The sequence below is a fragment of the Hippopotamus amphibius genome, chromosome 12 (assembly GCF_030028045.1).
Source record: "Hippopotamus amphibius kiboko isolate mHipAmp2 chromosome 12, mHipAmp2.hap2, whole genome shotgun sequence".
In the NCBI taxonomy this organism is placed as follows: Eukaryota; Metazoa; Chordata; class Mammalia; order Artiodactyla; family Hippopotamidae; genus Hippopotamus; species Hippopotamus amphibius.
The window spans coordinates 93,360,825-93,376,164 of record NC_080197.1 but is presented as its reverse complement, the minus strand read 5'-3'; the positions used below and the strand labels follow the sequence as shown (position 1 = coordinate 93,376,164).

Sequence of the window (15,340 nt, the reverse complement as noted above, 5' to 3'; positions counted from 1 at the left end):
CTTCAGCAATTTTCTACATATCCTAAATTCACAGGATAATTGCATAGTTACACATTAAACAGTGCCACAAGACTGTGAAGAATTGTGCAAAGCTACTTCTCTAGCCTATGATATGATTTAGACAATCAGGTCATTACAACCCCAATTGTTATGCAAAAAAAGAGCTTCTATGATTTGTGAAGTTTGAGTTAAAAATAGGATGTAAAGATTTCATTAAACTCTATTGTTATTAACAATATCAGAGCTGTGCCTCACAGGTGGTTAACACAACATATTGACGTAGATAGTCCTATGAGTGCCAAAATGATTAGCCAATTTGTTCAAAAATTCAGCTCTTGTTTGGGATATTATAAACAGAAGTGATTGTCTTCATACTTGCAAGCAGATGTTACTGACACACATTAAAAACAGATAAGAGTGCATCAATTCAGACAAATATCGAGAAAAATACAACCAGAAACAGATGCTATGTTCTATTTAGAGAATGACTAATTTGATATTTTCTATAGTGTTGAAAGGAATTTTCCAGAAAGTAATATTTTTGTTTCCAGAAAATAATATTTTCCAGAAAATAATAGATTATATGCTATAGCAACAAAATTAATTTGTCATTAGAAATATATATTTTTGATTTTGCATTTCTCAATCCATGCTTCATTCGTAAAATAATGTTTTCCCAAAATTGGATTATTTATGAAGCTTTTAAAAACATCCTTTTTTTTTTTTTTTTTGCGAACATTTGCCCTTTAATTTGCATTTAAAATCAGTTTCTTTAAATATTTTAGTTACAAGTTCTGTATAGTGAAGACATAGTAGATGCTGCAGGCACTCAGTACTGGCTCCCACCCCTTCCCCCAACCCCAACCCCCAGGCCTTGTTTCTTGCTGAAGATACAAAGGGGCACTCTGCACTAAATAAATGGCTCCCGATGTCAAGTGCCAGCAGCCTCAGGCCTGGATGCAGTCGGATACAAAGCAATGAACCCCAGCAGCTTTTGTGACAAGATGTGTACATTTACCTATGTTCCGAAGAATTCCAATGATTGTTCCCAGACCCAAGGAAGCACCTCAGAGGTGACATCGGCCATTTTCCCACTGTGTACTAGCATCTTGGGCTGGTTTCCACCACAATCCATCCTCTCTTGGACCTGTGTTCTGTAGAGGAAGAGCTAAGGCTCTGCTCATTAAGGGCCGTGATATAGGAAGGAACAGAACCGCCTCTTCAGCCCACAGGCTTATACCAATGGAATTTAAAAGCTCAAGACAATCTGAGCCAGTCCACAGGAAGCCTCCTTCACTCCAATCTCTACCAGGCGCCACCCAGCCCTTGGTTGACACGTTCTGTCTCACTGCCAAGATGTGCTAGAATCTGCTCTACATGAGAACAGTGTGGTGGAATGGTTCCTGGCAGTCTGGGGAGGCTGGCACAACCACAGCTATGTGTACTTGTGCCAAAATGGGTCTTCCTGGTGCAGAGTTATGACAGAGAGTGTGAGGGCACGCCTGGGTTCTACTCCTGTCTCATTTATAGCGTATGACCTCAGAATCTGCCCCCTCCCAACACTACCCAACCCCCTGCCCCTCCAGACCCCCTAGCCTGTGCTTCCTGGAAGAGGTAGAAGAGGCGGCCTGAAGTCGATGACAGCTGAGAATCCTAGTGCCATTTAAGGAGCAAAGCAGCGCCTCTTGGCCTGTGCTCAGCACTTCCACACGGGTGGAATCGAGTGAGGATGTGCACAGCCAGTACACAGGCTGCTGCGCGCCTGGGAGGCACAGCACCCTCCTAGGTGTCTCTGGAGAACAAACTTTCAAAAGATAGAAACTTAATCACATGGTCCCTGGCGGTTTCCCTATAGCATACCGGACAGGGGAGAAGCAAAATCATCTCTGTGGAGGACTAATGGAGGAAAGGCAGGAATATTAACGAGCATCCAGTGAGGCTCTCTCTCTCTCCCTCCAGCCTAAGGAAATCAGATATTCGAGTGTAAGAGAAGGGTGCAGAGAGGGAGAGAGCCTCGCAGCAACACCAAGAAGAGACCTGTGACTGCTGGTTACGTAGTGCCCTGGTTTCCTTGCTTGAGGCCAACAGCATATGCCCGTCACCAGGCTAACCTGGGGCCCATGAGGGGACAGGGAGAAGACTGGTTTTCAGTTCCTGCATGGTTGATGTGTAGGGTGCATGGCTTCCTCCTAAAGGTCCAGTAGAAGGATTCTGGGATCCTCTACCGCTGCCTTGATTTTGCGGAGGAAAGTCACGGCCTCTCTGCCGTCTATCAGCCGGTGATCATACGTCAGTGCCACGTACATCATGGGCCGTACCTCCACCTTGCCTCCCACGACCACTGGCCTATCAACGATGGCATGCATGCCCAGGACGGCAGACTGAGGGGGGTTGATGATGGGCGTTCCAAAGAGCGAGCCGAAAACGCCTCCATTGCTGATGGTGAAAGTACCACCATCCATATCTTCAATGGCAAGTTCATTCTTCCGGGCCTTCTCTCCCAGTTCACTGATGGTTCGTTCAATATCGGCGTAATTCATACTTTCCACATTCCTGATGACGGGAACCACCAGACCCCGAGAGGTGGCCACCGCAACGCTGATGTCAATATAATCCCTATACACCACCTCTTTGGTTGTATCGTCAATCACTGCATTTACAACAGGCTGCTCCTGCAAGGCAAAGGCTGAGGCCTTCACGAATGCCGACATGAAGCCTAGTTTGAGGTTATGTTTCTTCAGAAAAGCATCTTTGTGACGAGCCCTCATCTCCTGGATGTTACTCATGTCAATCTCATTGAAGCTGGTAAGCATCGCGCAGGTATTCTGAGCCTCCTTCAGACGCTGAGCAATGCGCTGCCGCATCCTATTCATTTTCTCCCGATGTTCTGAACGCAGACCTGTGCCAACTCCTGGCTCAGCTACTGGAGGGGCAGCAGTGGGCTTTACGGCAGACACTGGTTTGCTAGTGAGAGGTTGTAAAAACATCCTTTATCTTCATGTTCACCCTCAAAATTATTTGTCGTACCAATGTTTAGTTTAAGTAGCTCGTATTTCCTTATTAATATTCTATAATAAGTTTCTTAGGCTCATTGGTCAATATAATACAGATCTCTCTCGATTTATGATGGGGTTACACATGTTATGCCCATTGTAAGTTGAAAATGTCATAAGTTGAAAACATCATTAAGTCAAAAATTCATTTCATACACCTAATCTACTGAACATCATAGGTTATCCTAGCCTACCTCAAACATGCTAAGAATGAAATTAGCCTACCGTTGGGCAAAATCATCTAACACAAAGCCTATTTATAATAAAGGATTGATGATCTCAAGTAATTTATTGAATACTATACTGAAAGTGAAAAACGGAATGGTTGTGTGGGTACAGAGTGGTTGTGAGTGTATCCGTTGTTTACCCTTGTGATCATGGGGCTGACTGGGAGCTGCGGCTGCTGCCCTGCCCAGCACCACAAGAGAGGATCATACTGCATATTGCTCGCCCAGGAAAAAAAGCAAAATTCAAAATTCAACGTATGGTTTCTACTGAATGTGTATCACTGTCACACCATGGTAAAGTTAAAAAAATCATTAGGTCAAAGCATCATAAATCAGGGACTGTCTATCTAAGCAATATTATTTAGTGACTTGTTAATAACAATTGGGTCTGAATACTGCCTTAATTTTTTTTCCTGGCAATGGGTTCATTCACTTCAAACCAGACAGATTCCAATGTATTACACACACTCACCATGGAACTGCAAATTTCAGGCTTACCACAAAACAGACAGCAATAGCATTCTTAAAGCAGAGATATACAAGTATAAATACAGAAGCCTCAAAATATTTCTTCCAGAATACACGTGGCAGTATGGCAAACTAAGCGAATCAGACGCTCAGCTTTCACTTTAAAAAAAATCAATAGAATAAAATATTTAAGTTAAAAAATATTTAAGTTAAAAAATTGAAATTACATGGGTTAATTCAAAAGAAAGAAACCAAGGGAAAAAAAATCTTAGCCAAAAGGATAAGCACATTTACATTTTAGCTGCTTCCAGGAGAGTTGGGACCTACTCTACGTCTTGGGCACTAAAGTTTAACCTCCAAAAGGGCATAGGAAATGACTCTTCTCACATGTGGAGGCAGGGGTTGGAACTGAATCCCTTCCAGAGAACCTAGAGCCTTACAGAGCTGTCCCTGCCCTAATAGGAGAGTAGGGGAAATGCCGCAAAGCATTCTGGGTAAGCAACGATATAATCATTCATCTCTGTCAAGTGCTTTTTGTAAAAGAAGAAAAAACAAATATCTTAGGAAAAATTAAAATTCCAGTTAAGATGTGAGCCTAGGTTTGTGTTATTCCAAAGCTCTTGTTCTTTCCTTTGGTTTACGCTAGGTGTCCTTTCTCAGAATTGTCTTTATACCATGTAGAGTAATAAAGAGTTTTTCTCTTGAATCCAGAGCCTAAGCATGGGATTCTCTATGTATACATGATTTTTACAGCGTTTTTCTGCATGTCACTCTGCCAGCCTTGGTAAACTCTTTTTTGGTAGGATATACTCTTTCTCTTATTTTTTACACAATTTTTCTCTAGCATCGTTCTCAAAGGTCTGCAAACTAGCGAACATCACAGTAAAGCAGTGCAAACTTCAGCTCCCAGCTTCAGAGCTTAATTAGGTCAGAAACTGAATTCCATTATGGCCTGGCATATGCTCCACAGCAGAATTTCATTGATGCCCTCAACGAAATGCACTTGCGTTAAAAGGCATAGTTGCTGTCACAAAGCCTTCTCGCCTAGGAAAAAAACTACATTGTGAGAAAGTTGCAGGTGGATATGAATATTGGATTTGAATATTGACGTTACCTTAAGAAGAATCTTGATGTTACACTTGTGTTTTTAAAAATAGGCAGTTGGAGACCAACTTGTTGCTTATGAAGGGGCTCTGAGATGCTTCAACACTGCACATCGACAGAACTGAATACTCAAACATAACACATGTACCAAAAGTAAGGAGATCATTCATTCTTTAATTGTGCACACAACTTCATGAGCTGCAAAGATGAGAACGTGATGAATGTCACACAGTCATCAAATTTGTGGTTGTAGGGGGAAAGTTCATTGGAGGTGGGCATTGGAATTGATTCCAGGCCAGAATCTGTAAATAGCTGTAAGCACTGTAGAGATCCTTGTATGTCAACTCTAGTAATGGGCACCCCTTCTTACCAGCGTTTATCACGAAGTTGATAATTGAAATATCTATCCCCTAATGGGACATAAATGTTGGATAAACCCATCTGATAGGCTGATTGAGATATAATAACATAGGTTACCAGAAATAACTCTAGAGTAAATTCTATGCAGGGAAACTTAAAGCAGGGACCCTGATCAGAAAGAAGTACAGAATAGAAGGTGTTTTCCAAATGGTAGTTGTTAGAGTCACATTTTTATGATTTTCTGTACAGAAATTACTTCTGAGCTATTACAATATTTACCTAATATTTTCCTTTAAATCGTCTCAGATTTTTAATTTAATCAATCAACACATTTTTCTCTTTTTTTCTCAAAAGTTTGATCTAAACCTAAACAAAAGAGGAAAAAAAAGAAAAACAGAGAGATTATTGGAAACTTCATGGTTCAAGTGGGGAGAAAGGAGAGAAGGAGCCTGGAGCTGAGGCTCCGAGGCCCTCCACAGAAAATCTCATCCTCGAAGTGTTCTCTTGAAAGGAGTACTATACCCAACCTCCGTCCGGAGAAGAGGGCAGAGTCATCAGTGGTCCAAGGGCCAGAAGGGCTGGAAGGGGGCAGGGGCCCAAAGGCTCACAGAAAGTATTCAGCCACTGGCTTCTTGAAGGGGATGTCCCTGTGTCTCTCAGGAGCCGCCTCAAAGATGCTGAACTCTTCCTAAAGACGCTCATTCAGTTCCAAGATGGCTGCCACATTCCCACCTCTGTAGCAGTAGTTGGGTGAAAACTGAACAGTGAGCACAGTTTCATTGAACTGCCACTTGTAACCTGTCACCAGTTGGTGGGCTCAGATCATGTCAATGTCCTTGGCTGCATGGAACTGGGCTGCCACTCATTGCCAAATAGGTAGCCAGTCCCACTGGGGGCTCACACGCCAGCCTGCTGTGTCTTGAGGGTCGGACCAGAGCAGGTCACACACAAGCTGTCAAGAGGCATGTCTTGCTTTTGGCCAATCATCTGGCTCTGCTCCAGGGTCTGGATGGAGGTGAAGAGACCGCGTGCACTCAAAAGATCTTGTCATCAGTGATAGTCAGCAGGCTGAGGTAGTCAAAGATCTCAGGGCAGTAGTGCTACATGATCACGGAGCTACATTGCACCAGCACTCAGCAGAGAACTCATAGACCTGGGCAATCTGGAGGCTGCATGGTTGCCTGGGATCAGGGTGACATGATCAGGGTGGCCAACCTTAAATGCCAGCAGCAGGGTTGTCTTAAAGCTGTAGAAACTATGATCCACAAAGTCTCCCATGAAGACGTAGTTCATCTCAGGGATGTGGCCACCCTCTATGAACAGCTCCTTGAGGTCATAGAATTGTCCATGGCTGTAGCCACGTGCTGTGACTGGCAAGTCCACATTCTGCATTTGGCTCTCCAGCCTTAGTGCGCAGGGCCTTGACTTCTCTCCTGTTGATGATCTCACAGCATGGCAGCTGCTGGATCTGCTGGTCCAGGTTGCATACCTTTGCTGTGGTCCAGCCCTCCCCATCCTGCAGGTCTGTGAGAGCTGCGGTGCACAGGGGTCTGCAATCTGCCTGCTCTGGCTCCGGCTCTCAGGCTCCCTGCCTTCCTCCTTCCCTCTGCTTTGACCTCTTGCTCTGCTACTCAGTCTTCTATCCTGGATCTTTTTTTGTAGCTTTTCCCCCTTCTTATCTGTAGTCTTCCCCAGTTCTCTTGATTTCCATTCATTTCTTCTTCAGATTTTGTTTAGTGATTTCTTTTTTTTTCTTTTTTTCTTTTTTTGCTCTATTAGTCCACATTCACTGTCCTACATCGCACCTCTTGTTCAAGATAATCCCCCCAATAAAAAGTTAACTCCCTAAAAACTGTTTACCTACATAGGAAAATTACATTTAATAAAAATGTAATGTTATGTATAATAAAAATATAACTAACGTTTACTGAGAACTTACTATATACCAAATACTTTTCTATGTGTCTTACATGAATGCACTCATTTAATCCTCTTAAAAAAATACCTTGATCTAGATATTTTATCCAGTTTATAAAAAAGGAAACAGAAGCCCAGAGACATTAAATATATTGCCCCAAATTTATATAGCTGATGTATTGGAGCCAAGATTGAAACTGACATTTTTGCTTCAGAACTTATGCTCTTAACATTACAATATAATGCATCAAAACATGTGGAAACTGCCCCTGTTAAATCTCAGAAACGCATGTAATGCCTTGTCTCAAAGCAAATACCATGGAGAATGATATTCCAGGATAAATGGCTTCATGTAAGTAACAAGAAAACAAAAAACACACACATGACCCTAAGTGGGTAATAAGGTAGTAAAATTATAGTAAAAAATGTGAGTATAATGGATGAAACCATTTTATATTGTCTTTTGAATTTAAATGAAGGTTTTGAGTTCTTTTGAAAAAAAACAATGGCATGGAAATTTTCCTTTCATTTAAATTAATGAGTTTGGCCATGGTTTTCAATGAATGTTAAAAATAGAAAGTATGACACATTGTACATACATTCTTCTTTTCCCTAATTACTAGTTTGCAAGGAAGAGGGTTTAATAGGTAATTAAAAATTTCAGAGATTTGAAATTGATTCTGGAGAGTAATTTTATACACTTGCAGTTAACTGCTTCAACAGGGTGTATGTGTACATGTACGGACGTCTATCGTCTACAATCCCCTGGACCCAAGAGGGCACCTGCCAATTGTCTGGGATGCTTTACATTCAATGTCAATAAATGTTAGCAAAATTTATGGGAGTCAAATATAGACAAAACAATTCTATAAATTCTAATAGTAACACATGTTTTATGTACTTTAACTTGTTGAGTTAAAGGAGGGAGAAGGTGAGAACAATTATCTATCTTTAGAGCATACAAATAATCATGATGTAAATTAGGTTCTTTAGAGAGGGAATAAATTAGCAGTCAACTCTACGTTATAGTGTAAAAGTGAACTATGCTCATACCATCAGAAGTAAGAGAAGATGATTACTACAAGCAACTACATGCCAATAAATTGGATAACCTGGAAGAAATGGATAAATTCTTAGAAAAATACAATCTTCTAAGACTGAACCAGGAAGAAATAGAAACCATGAACAGACCAATCACAAGTACGGAAATTGAGGCAGTGATTAAAAATCTCCCAACAAACAAAAGCCCAGGGCCAGATGGGTTCACGGGCGAATTCTATCAAACATTTAGAGAAGAGTTAACACCTATCCTTCTCAAACTCTTCCAAAATATTGCAGAAGGCGGAACACTCCCAAACTCATTCTACGAGGCTACCATCACCCTGATACCAAAACCAGGCAAAGATGTCACAGAAAAAGAAAACTACAGACCAATATCACTGATGAATATAGATGCAAAAATCCTCAACAAAATACTAGCTAACAGACTCCAACAGCACGTTAAAAAAATCATACACCATGATCAAGTGGAGTTTATCCCTGGGATGCAAGGATTCTTCAATATACGCAAATCAATCAACGTGATACATCATATCAACAAATTGAAGGATTAAAAACCATATGATCATCTCAATAGATGCAGAAAAAGCTTTTGACAAAGTTCAACATCCATTTATGATAAAAGCTCTCCAGAAAATGGGCATAGAAGGAAATTACCTCAACATAATAAAAGCCATATATGAAAAACCAAAAGCCAACATCGTTCTCAGTGGGGAAAAACTGGAAGAATTCCCTCTAAGAACAGGAACAAGACAAGGGTGTCCACTATCACCACTATTATTCAACATAGTTTTGGAAGTGTTAGCCACAGCAATCAGAGGAGAAAAAGAAATAAAAGGAATCCAAATTGGAAAAGAAGAAGTAAAATTGTCACTCTTTGCAGATGACATGATATATATAGAAAACCCTAAAGACTCTACCAGAAAACTGCTAGCACTCATTGATGAGTTTAGTAAAGTAGCAGGACACAAAATTAATGCACAGAAATCTCTTGCATTCCTATACACTAAGAATGGAAGAGCAGAAACAGAAATTAAGGAAACTCTCCCATTCACCATTGCAACAAAAAGAATAAAATACCTAGGAATAAACCTGCCTAAGGAGGCAAAAGATCTGTATGCAGAAAACTTTAAGACATTGCTGAAAGAAATCAAAGACGACACAAACAGATGGAGGGACATACCATGTTCCTGGACTGGAAGAATCAACATCGTGAAAATGACTGTACTACCCAAAGCAATTTACAGATTCAATGCAATTCCGATCAAATTACCAATGGCATTTTCCACAGAACTAGAGCAAGAAATCTTACGATTTGTATGGAAACGCAAAAGACCCCGAATAGCCAAAGCAATCTTGAGAAGGAAAAATGGAGTTGGAGGAATCAGGCTTCCTGACTTCAAACTATACTACAAGGCCATAGTGATCAAGACAGTATGGTACTGGCACAAAAATAGAAAGGAAGATCAATGGAATAGAATAGAGAACTCAGAAGTAAGCCCAAACACATATGGGCACCTTATCTTTGACAAAGGAGGCACGAGTATACAATGGAAAAAAGACAGCCTCTTCAATAAGTGGTGCTGGGAAAATTGGACAGCTACATGTCAAAGAATGAAATTAGAACACTTCCTAACACCATACACAAAAATAAACTCCAAATGGATTAAAGACCTACATGTAAGGCCAGACACTATAAAACTCCTAGAAGAAAACATAGGCAGAATACTCTATGACATCCATCAAAGCAAGATCCTTTTTGACCCACCTCCTAGAATCATGGAAATAAAATCAAGAATCAACAAATGGGACCTCATGAAACTTAAAAGCTTTTGCACAGCGAAAGAAAGCATAAACAAGACTAGAAGGCAACCCTCAGAATGGGAAAAAATAATTGCCTATGAAACAACGGACAAAGGATTAACCTCCAAAATATACAAGCAGCTCATGAAACTTAATACCAAAAAAGCAAATAACCCAATCCACAAATGGGCAGAAGACCTAAACAGACATTTCTCAAAAGAAGACATACAGATGGCCAACACACACATGAAAAGATGCTCAACATCACTACTCATCAGAGAAATGCAAGTCAAAGCCACAATGAGGTATCACCTCACACCAGTCAGAATGGCCATCATCACAAAATCTGGAAACAACAAATTTTGGAGAGGGGGTAGAGAAAAGGGAACTCTCCTGCACTGTTGGTGGGAATGTAAATTGGAACAGCCACTATGGCAAACAATTTGGAGGTTCCTTCAAAAACTACAAATAGAACTATCATATGATCCAGTGATCCCACTACTGGGCATATACCCAAAGAAAACCATCATCCCAAAAGAAACTTGTACCATAATGTTTATTGCAGCACTATTTACAATAGCCAGGACATGGAAGCAACCTAAATGCGCATCAACAAATGAATGGATAAAGAAGATGTGGCATATATACACAATGGAATATTACTCAGCTATAAAAAGGGATGAGATGGAGCTATATGTAATGAGGTGGATAAAACTACAGTCTGTCATACAGAGTGAAGTCAGTCAGAAAGAGAAAGACAAATATTGTAAGCTAACTCACATATACGGAATCTAAAAATGGTACTGATGAACTCAGTGACAAGAACAAGGACGCAGATACAGAGAATGGACTGGAGAACTCAAGGTTTGGGAGGGGGCGGGGGTTGAAGGGGAAGCTGAAACAAAGCGAGAGTAGCACAGACATATATATACTACCAACTGTAAAATACATAGTCAGTGGGAAGTTGTTGTATAACAAAGGGAGTCCAACTCGAGGATGGAAGATGCCTTAGAGGACTGGGGCGGGGAGGGTGGGGGGAACTCGAGGGGGGGAAGTCAAGGAAGGGAGGGAACACAGGGATATGTGTATAAAAACAGATGATTGAACTTGGTGTACACCCAAAAAAACAATAAATAAATAAATAAATAAATAAATAAATAAATAAATAAATAAACCGAGAAGTAAGAGAAGATGAACACAGCCCTTTGCTTTGCTGTCTTGTCCAGATCTGAATGGGCAATGATGAAGAAGATTGATGGTTAGATCCTAGGTTTGTTTTTCCATCTTCATTCTCATACTGTCTTCATAGGAGAGTATCAGTATGTATTGATTTTTCTTTACTAATGAGTTTTCTTCTTATTGCTCTGCCTTCAAAGACCTTCATTCCTTGATATGTTATCACACGCCAACAAAAGAACAACCTAACTAAAGTCTAATAATTTCGCTATATGTGCAGAAAGTATGTTTACTTTAAAGAATTCTTCCTAGACTACCAGAAAATATTTTAAAAAAAGAGAAAGTTGTTTCTACCAGGATGAGTTTATGTGTTTTTGTCTTATTTTTCTAGACACAATACAAATCTAAGGAACTTTCTGAAGTTTGGAATTTCCTGAAGATATGAGATTCAGGCAAATAAATAAGATTTTTCTGGTTCAAGGGTGAAAATGTGATTAGTTTCATGGTGACGTTTTCAATGTATGCACCAAGGATATGGAGATGTATACAGTAAGAAGCAAATGCCAGAGAACAATTGTGCTTTGCTAAACATTGCTTAAAGCATAGGTTTTTATGCTGGTATTACATCTGTAACAGCTAGGGTTTGGAGCTCATATGAAATTATGAACCGTCCTGAGATGAATTAACCAGTGTTATGTGTGAGTATAAGAAAGTCATTTTTAAAGTATTATCTTGCAAGAAGTTTAGCTTTTAATTATCAGTGACGAGGAAGAATAGTGACAAAATTCTTCCTCGTCACTAGGTAAATTTCATTTTAACAAATTTAAAATAGTTACATTTGACAACTAAAGCCATACTAGACAGCAGATATCTATACAGGGGGAGAGACATCTATATTTTCTATATGCTGGAATGCTGTTTTACCCAAATTCAAGCTGATTTTATAATACTGAACATATATTACACGCCTGGCAATAAACGCTGCAAGTAGTTTAATAAAATGTCTTTCCATTATGAAAATCTATTACTAGAGAGTTAAATTTCCCATTGAACTCTGCGCAAACAACTTTCTTTAAAATTACTTCTTGTCTTTCCTTAGGGGATTAAAGATATTGTAATATGTAATCTGATTCTGTCGGAGTATATCAGCCTGCTCTCACTTGTTCCAAAGCTTGATATAATAGTTTCTTCTTTTAAGCAGTTTTACCCTAATATGATGCTCATAATAAAAAAAAATTCACAGCTGGATTTCTATGTAGCAAAAATTTCTCTCATTATTTGACTGGAGCTTTCTGCTCACTGTTCTAGTTGATAATCCATAATCTTTTATTTTTTATAATTTATTCTTTTTAATGGCTGTATGATCTGCCATCATATAGATATACCACATATTATCTATTTGTATCTAGGTTTTCCTGATTTTTCCAGCTTCATGGAAGTATAATTGACATATAACATTGTGTAAGTTTCGGGCGTACAATGTGTTGATTTGATACACTTACATATTATAAAATGATTCCCACCACAGCACTAGCTCTGACACCTCCATCATGTCACATCATTATATCTTTTTTGTGGTGAGAACATTTAAGATCTATTCTCTTAAGCATATATTACAGTGTCGTTAATTATAGTCACCATGCTGTACATTAGATTCCCAGGATTTATGCATCTTATAACTGAAGTTTGTACCCTTTGAGCAACATCTCCCCATCCGCCCATCCCCACCCCCAAACCTAGGTAACCACCTTTCTACACTCTGTTTCTATGAGTTCACGTTTTTATATTCCACATATAAGTGAGATCGTACAGTTTTTGTCTTGGTCTGTCTGACTAATTTCACTTAGCATGATGCCCTGAAGGTCCATCCATGCTGTCTTACATGGCAGGATTTCCTTCTTTCTCATGGCTGAACTCTCCTGTCTTCTTTATCCATTCATTCCTGAAGCTGAATCATTGGGGAAAGGAGAGAATAAAGTAGAAATTACAACTAAACCTTCTGTGTCTGAACATTTAAGAATATGTCAGAAATGTAGGGGGTTATTAATATATTTCCATTCTCCTCATTTGGAAATTTCCATTTAGATTTAGGATGTATGAGCTCTGTTTTCTCATTGTATATTTAATGGATTTTAAGTGGCTCACAGTTAAACTTCCTTCAGGAACTTGAAATTTTCTTCAGGTTTTCCTACATAATTAGTGGGCTGCCTATTAAATGAAACACTAAGGTGAGAGACTTGTGGTAGCTCCAGAATTTTATTAAAAATGGATATGAAGGCATGGGTTTTGAGCACAGAGTATATAATTAAATATATGGAAATTCTAGAGATACTGCCGTCTTAGTTTGGACGATTCCTTTCAGATGTGTTTGAAACTATACCTACTATCTAATTTACCACTGAATAATGAATTCCTGTTGACCTTTTTTGTTATTGTTAATAGGGAGGCTGTCAGTGAAAAGGTTGGATGGGAGGAGGGTAGTGGGCATAGCCCTTTAGGTAAAGGGAGATTTGAGCCCAAAAAGCTAAGAATGGCTGGCAGGTACGGCTTCATACTCAAAGGTGCATTCTATGAATGTAAGTAATTATTTCTCATAAGGAGACAAACCATCATTAAATCCCTTCCTTCCATCCTTCCTTCCACTCCTTTTTCTCTCCATTCCCCTCTCTCTTTCCTCTCCCACCACAGACAAAAAGTTTTAAATATTTCATGTATGGGGGCTCTTGTATAAACGTATATCATTTTTTCTGTATGCGTGCATTTTCATTCACATAAACAAAGTTGTATATTTGTATATATTTACATTTATACATGTCATTGTTTCTTTTTTTACCCTAAACTATATTTATGAAAGTAGATACATTTCGAACTATAATGTATATACAGAGAAACATGCAAAATGTACAACTTGAAGAATGTTTACAAAGTGAACACACGGAGTTACCAGCATCCAGATCAAGAAATATCACATTATTAGCATCCCAATTGCCCCCTAATGTCCCCTCCCAGTCACTGACCTCCACAAAGCCAACCCACATCATGACTTCTAATACCTAATTCGTTTTGTCTAAATTTGAACTTTACATTGTTGGGATCATGTGATATATACGCTTTGTGACTGCTAAACAGTGTGTCTCTGATATGCATCCACGTGGTTGGTTAGCAGTTTTTCCTTCTTTTTTATAGTTTTTTGTATTATGGATATACTACACTTCATTCTATTTTTGTGGGACTTTGAGATTTTCCAGGGTGGGTTCTTACGAGCAATCTTACTTGTGTATATAATTTGGTAAACATGCAGGTATGTCTTCTGCCTACATACTCAGGAGTATAACTGCTGGTGCATCGGGTACAAGTTCAGCTTTAGGAGATGTCATCAAAGAATTTTCCAAAGTTGCTCATGTTCTCATAACAGGGTGTGAACATTTCACTTTTGCTGATAATTGGTACTGTCTGCTTTTTGATTTTATCTATTTCTGTGGCCATAGCAGTATGTCATTATGAGGTTATGAACAGCTTTATTAAAGTATGATTGGTATACAATAAACTGTATGTATTCAAAATGTATAATTTGATACTTTTTGCTTAATGTATATGCCTATGAAACCATCGGCACGATGAAGGTAATTAGCATATCCATCACCCTGAAAAGTTTCCTCATACTCCTTTGTACCTGCTTCATCTTGTCCCTCCTTTTCTCCCCTCCCCACAGAACAACCATGGGCATTTTTGTTCTCATGTACGTTTCTTTTTTTCTCCTTTAGCTGCTTCTAAGACTTTTCTATTTCTCTCTGGTTTTAAGTCGTTTGATGTGCTTTGGTGTCAATTTCTTCATATTTCTTGTGGTAGGCTTTGCTCTACTTCATGAACTGCGGGTTCATTATTTTTATTTAATTTTAAAACTTTTGGCCATTGTTTCTTTAAGTATTTTTTTCTGGCTTTCCTACCTTCCTCTCTCTCTTCTCCCTCCAGGACTCGGATGACATGTGTTACACAGTTTGAAGTTGCCCCATAGTTCACTGATGCTCTATTGGGCTTTTTTTTTTTCTTATTTTTTTCTGTGTTTAATATTGCAGTTTATTGCTACACCTTCACGTTTATTCTTTCTTTTACAACATCTCATTTCCTATTAATTGCAGTTGGTTTATTTTTGTTCCCTGAAATTTATTTTTT

At 39.2% G+C, this 15,340-nt stretch overlaps 1 protein-coding gene and 1 pseudogene across 1 annotated transcript; both read right to left on the bottom strand.

Annotated features, from left to right (window-relative positions):
- Nucleotides 1–720: 720 nt before the first annotated feature.
- Nucleotides 721–2,987, bottom strand: LOC130834111 (dihydrolipoyllysine-residue succinyltransferase component of 2-oxoglutarate dehydrogenase complex, mitochondrial-like). The gene has a single exon (XM_057704184.1). It carries the CDS (start codon nucleotides 2,985–2,987, stop codon nucleotides 2,190–2,192), a length of 798 nt encoding a protein of 265 aa, XP_057560167.1. The 3' UTR covers nucleotides 721–2,189.
- Nucleotides 2,988–5,816: 2,829 nt separating this feature from the next.
- On the bottom strand, nucleotides 5,817–14,205 carry LOC130834110 (serine/threonine-protein phosphatase 4 catalytic subunit-like; annotated as a pseudogene).
- Nucleotides 14,206–15,340: the final 1,135 nt, after the last annotated feature.

Bases quoted from the DNA above. Each gene is read 5' to 3' on its own strand.
- LOC130834111 (XM_057704184.1), bottom strand. From the start codon at position 2,987: ATGTTTTTACAACCTCTCACTAGCAAACCAGTGTCTGCCGTAAAGCCC.